The 6000-nt window shown below is 38.1% G+C and overlaps 1 protein-coding gene across 2 annotated transcripts in view; it reads right to left on the reverse strand.

Annotated features, from left to right (window-relative positions):
* The window catches only part of cdin1 (CDAN1 interacting nuclease 1), a 280193-nt gene that overhangs the window by 206236 nt on the left and 67957 nt on the right, over positions 1–6000 (reverse strand). For both annotated transcript variants that reach the window (XM_028821661.2, XM_028821662.2), the window contains exons 6-7: positions 5303–5382; positions 5136–5185 (exon numbers count right to left, since the gene is read on the reverse strand). In XM_028821661.2, the coding sequence (XP_028677494.1) occupies positions 5136–5185; positions 5303–5382 (130 nt within the window). The remainder of the gene's footprint in view (positions 1–5135; positions 5186–5302; positions 5383–6000) is intronic.

The raw sequence follows: 6000 nt of genomic DNA on the forward strand, positions 1-6000 counted from the left end.
CATTTTGTTATGTTACAGCCTTATTCCAAAATGGATTAAATTCATTTTTTCCCCTCAGAATTCTACACACAACACCCCATAACGACAATGTGAAAAAAGTTTACTTGAGATTTTTGCAAATTTATTAAAAATAAAAAAACTGAGAAAGCACATACATCATAATTCACAGTTTTTGCCATGAAGCTCAAAATTGAGCTCAGGTGCATCCTGTTTCTCCTGATCATCCTTGAGATGTTTCTGCAGCTTAATTGGAGTCCACCTGTGGTAAATTCAGTTGATTGGACAGGATTTGGAAAGGCACACACCGGTCTATACAAGGTCCCACAGCTGACAGTTCATGTCAGAGCACAAACCAAGCATTAAGTCAAAGGAATTGCCTGTAGACCTCTGAGACAGGATTGTCTCGAGGCACAAATCTGGGGAAGGTTACAGAAAAATTTCTGCTGCTTTGAAGGTCCCAATGAGCACAGTGGCCTCCATCATCCATAAGTGGAAGAAGTTCGAAACCACCAGGACTCCTCCTAGAGCTGGCTGGCCATCTAAACTGAGCGATCAGGGGAGAAGGGCCTTAGTCAGGGAGGTGACCAAGAACCCGATGGTTACTCTGTCAGAGCTCCAGAGGTCCTCTGTGGAGAGAGGAGAACCTTCCAGAAGGACAACCATCTCTGCAGCAATCCACCAATCAGGCCTGTATGGTAGAGTGGTCAGACGGAAGCCACTCCTTAGTAAAAGGCAAATGGCAGCCCGCCTGGAGTTTGCCAAAAGGCACCTGAAGGACTCTCAGACCATGAGAAAGAAAATTCTCTGGTCTGATGAGACAAAGATTGAACTCTTTGATGTGAATGCCAGTAATCACACTTGGAGGAAGCCTGGCACCATCCCTACAGTGAAGCATGGTGGTGGCAGCATCATGCTGTGGGGATGTTTTTCAGTGGCAGGAACTGGGAGACTAGTCAGGATAAAGGGAAAGATGACTGCAGCAATGTACAGAGACATCCTGGATGAAAACCTGCTCCAGAGCGCTCTTGACCTCAGACTGGGGTGACGGTTCATCTTTCAGCAGGACAACGACCCTAAGCACACAGCCAAGATATCAAAGGAGTGGCTTCAGGACAACTCTGTGAATGTCCTTGAGTGGCCCAGCCAGAGCCCAGACTTGAATCCGATTGAACATCTCTGGGGAGATCTTAAAATGGCTGTGCACCGACGCTTCCCATCCAACCTGATGGAGCTTGAGAGGTGCTGCAAAGAGGAATGGGCGAAACTGGCCAAGGATAGGTGTGCCAAGCTTGTGGCATCATATTCAAAAAGACTTGAGGCTGTAATTGCTGCCAAGGGTGCATCAACAAAGTATTGAGCAAAGGCTGTGAATACTTATGTACATGGGATTTCTCAGTTTTTTTATTTTTAATAAATTTGCAAAAACCTCAAGTAAACTTTTTTCACATTGTCATTATGGGGTGTTGTGTGTAGAATTCTGAGGAAAAAAATGAATTTAATCCATTTTGGAATAAGGCTGTAACATAACAAAATGTGGAAAAAGTGATGCGCTGTGAATACTTTCCGGTTGCACTGTATGTATTAGACAGTGTATCTTTATTAAAAGGATGCTTCCTGTGTGAACAAAACGTGTTGAATTTCCCTAATATATGTGTAATTGTATTGCTTGAGTTTAGTAGTGACCATACCATGAAGGAAAAAAGTTCAAGGTTAATTCTAGCTGAAAAGTAGATTTCAGTGTCACAACTGACGATGGCTATACAGTTGAAATGTTGTGCCTTTTACCTTATTTCCTTTTCAATTCAGAAATCGCCTTTTTTTTTTTTCCTCTTTTGCAGATGCATGCTGACTCAGCCCTTCCCTAACTTTGTAATGTTCTTTGACATAAAAGAAAATAAATGTAACATACATAACCAAATAGGCGCTTGCTATATTTTTTCTACCATTTTCTTATTTATTTCAAGAAATCAATTTAAAGGATTCATCCTGCAGGTTGTAACCTCCAGCAGACCTTAGCCATTGAGAAAACTACTCTCAGAATGTAACTGTCTAGCTCCATTTTCTCATGCAAATTAAGTCCCAATTATCCAATCAGAGGAGTGTAATTTAGAGTCTTGCAGCTTAGGGGTTATAGGGTCGGGTGGCAGTTTGCTTGCTTGCTTGAAATGGACTAACCAAAATTGGGCTAAGTTTTGTAAGATTTTGCAGGATTTACCATGATTATTACAATGATTGGGCAGTAAAGTGCCTTTCAGGTCTGGCAATCCTGGTGCCTACAGTTTTCTAATGGATACAGATAATCCATTATTGACCACACGTTCAACAAAGCTCCTAATCCAATGCATTTCCCTCCTTGCACGTCTGTAAGATTAAGCTATCAGACAGATTTATCTAAAATACAAGCACAACATTTATAAAATGTTCAGTTTGTGAGATCGTGAGATGCAAAGTATACTGAATTCACAATGTACCTTTAACCTTTTTCTCTACCTATCATCTTATTGTATGTGTGGCTTTACTGGTATGACTGAATTTATTTATGCACTGAGATAGGCTGTTGTCCCACATTGGAATGGCCTCTGCCTTGCATACCAAAGTGCCAGAAAGGGTCTGGCTCTCTGCAACCTCTAATGAAAAAGCGGACTGAGGACCTTAGACACAAACTATATTGGTTTGGGGAAGTTGCATGAACTATGAAAATCATAACTAATATATATTTTCTGTCATTTGCTTGACACAGAAATGCTAATACAATACACAAACAATGTACTGATTAACAATTTATTATAAGCAGAATGCTTTACAGAAGTGGTTAACTTTGCATAGATTTTTCCTATTGTAGAAGTAAGAAATGTTCTAGTATTAAGTACTGTGGATGTTCAATTTTTCCTCATATTTTCTGAAAAAAGGCAACACTTTTTACCTGTAAGAGATGGTTGCTATGGAAACCAAGCAGCTAAGGCAGGTTACTGTGGTAACATGAAGAATAAAAAGTTCTAAGTCAGCATGATTTTAGACACAGTTATTTATAAACACCGAAAGTAAAAGGTGTACTGTGTATACTGTAGTAGTATACATTATATGAAATGTATGACATGAACATTTTCTTGACAACAGGTAAAAGGTCAATTCAGTGCCACATAATTCATTGAAAGCTTGCTGAAACAAAACTGTTTAGCATGTGGATAACTTAATAAGATTTGCAAAAATAAAATTTCTAATCAAATGCTATCCGGAATATTAGTGAATGTGTTAGTAATGTCTTTGCGCTGTTATACTTCATTAATCTTGAACAAATTAGTACATGCATACTTAGCTTGCCTTTAGAATACATGTCATTTTGAATCATGGTGGTTTTAGCAGGATGCCATCCTGGGTATGACTTGAATTTATAATGCCCTGTTGGCATATATGTGTAATTTAATTAAAATGATTACCTCCTGACACCATTTACAGGAACACATGAAAGAGTACCATAGTTTAGGTTTTTTGTTTACATAAAGATTTATGGCCACAGTTCTTAACTCCATCTACTTCTAATAACTTTAATTACAAATGGGCACAAGTAATATGTTCTTATGTATGACATACTGTAGCTGAGTTAGAAAGTCCATCTCATTGCAGTTAGCCCCCAGCTAGGCATACTAGAAAGGAAGCCAATATTTTTCATATATTTTAGGCTTGCTGCAACAAACCACCATAGCTTCACTATTACTATTATAATAGCTTCACTATTATCACTGTTATAGGCCAAGGCCATTTGAATAGCATTACTTTACTTTCCAGTTAGCCTAGCTCACTGCTAAAAGCCACGGTAACTACAATATGTATATTCTGTCAAAGGAACTAGAAAGAAAACTCTCTGAAGGAAAGTTTACATTTAGAAGCGAGACACTCAACTTCAACGCAGCAAAACTTGATCTTGCATAACATCCATCCATCCATCCATTTTCCAACCCGCTGAATCCGAACACAGGGTCACGGGGGTCTGCTGGAGCCAATCCCAGCCAACACAGGGCACAAGGCAGGAACCAATCACTCATGTAAAATTCAAAATCAGTCAGTGCAAGACACTTTAAACAACAATTGCAGGTTAGGTGCATTGACGGTCCTAAATTGTCCCTAGTGTGTGCTTGGTGTGTGTGTGTGTGTGTGTGTGTGCGCGCCCTGCGGTGGGCTGGCATCCTGCCTGGGGATTTGTTCCTGCCTTGCGCCCTGTGCTAGCCGGGATTGGCTCCAGCAGACCCCCGTGACCCTGTATTAGGATATAACGGGTTGGGTAATGACTGACTGACTGACTGACTGATATTTTTTATTATAAATAAACTTGCTCTTGCATATTCTTAACAACACAAAATATACCAATGTGAGTTGTATTTTAGGTGGGGTGTAACAAACGCAGACAAGGAAAGAATAAAACTCGATAAAAGTTTGTTACACAGATGTATAGAGGAGTGTAATGCAAATTTTTTTCAACAATCAAAACATTGTCCAAACAAAGATGGTACTTAAGTTGACAAGGAAGAATTCAAATAATAAACAAATAAATAAATAAATGAAAATAGCAACAAATGAATACAAAATCCTTACGCAAGGTAAATCATTTTCACAACTTGTCAAGATTTTATTACCCATGATGTAGTGAAAAGTCAAGCAAAATGACAACTTTCATTGGCTAACACGGTACAACTCCCTAGTACTTACCCATGATGTAAAATAATCCTGAATACAGCTTAAATCTGAATTGCTTAATTTTCATTTGCAACATTCATTCATCAGCCACTCTTAGAAAGCATCCTTGAAGAATAACTCAAATTGGACACATGTATACTCTTATCAGTTAGTTAAACGTAACTAATTTAACTTGCTGCTGTCAAAGCAAAAGTTCTTGTTTCCAAATCTAACTCCTTTTCTTGCACATTACTTCACTTATGGGAAAGGCATTTCTTCTTGGAGGCACAGCTTAAACGAGGAATCAACAAGAACATCAAAATAGTCACAAAGGGCAAAAGAAAATCTCTTGAGTGATGGCATGGTCTTTAAAGCAGACCTTTGTGCATTATAAGCTAGCAAAGTACATTTAATAATTGGCTTCTCTTGAATTCCTAACTTTAGTTGGGTATAGCAAAGGATACTGTTTGATGCAGTCTACCAATGGCCCGTAACAGCAGTCATTCACTGTGCACTAAAGATGAAGAATATATGTATATAAAAAAATAAAAAAGCTAGTACACATACATATATACACACACATATAAATAAGATGTACATGAACATACTTACAAGTATATCAAATAAATACCTGATACACCTGGTCAGAAAGATGTCTGTCAGCGATTAAAGTAGGATCTCGTAGCATACTGTTTAGGACAGATTTAGGTGCTAAGAAAAAAAATAAAGGGAAAAAAAAAAGAAAACTTCAAACACTATGAAATGATAATATAACATTACTAATCCAAATTTTGATTCACTGTGGGCCAGAGACTATCCCAGTGTTAATGGATACAAGACAGGAATCCACCATGGAAGTTGCACCAAACCATTACAAGGGCCACTCACATACAGACAAGACCACAAATTAAACTGAACATGTACCGTATATCTTTGGGGCATACTAGAAAAACTGGAGTAGTGAAGGAAAATAAAAACATACACACAACAAATGACCAGCAAACTGGCAAGGGATTTGAATCCAGGCTGTTGGATCCATAAGGCAGCAGTAGTGCCCACCATGACAGTACTACTGTCTGGTAGTTAATACTTTGTAGTCCTTTTTTTTTTCCCTCTGTATAATGAGATATTATGAAAGACACATGCAGCCCAAAAGAACTAAAAAAAAAAAAAAAAAAACAGCAAAGTATCAGTTTTCTTTTTCTCTGCAAAAGATGTTAAACTGACATTTTTAATGATTTTTGTTAATTACAGTACAATATCTTGATTATAGACTGAGTCAAAACAGAGCAGCCAATAAATATACTGCATTCCACTAGAATAAAATAC

Source organism: Erpetoichthys calabaricus, chromosome 16 (genome assembly GCF_900747795.2).
Source record: "Erpetoichthys calabaricus chromosome 16, fErpCal1.3, whole genome shotgun sequence".
Lineage (NCBI taxonomy): Eukaryota > Metazoa > Chordata > Cladistia > Polypteriformes > Polypteridae > Erpetoichthys > Erpetoichthys calabaricus.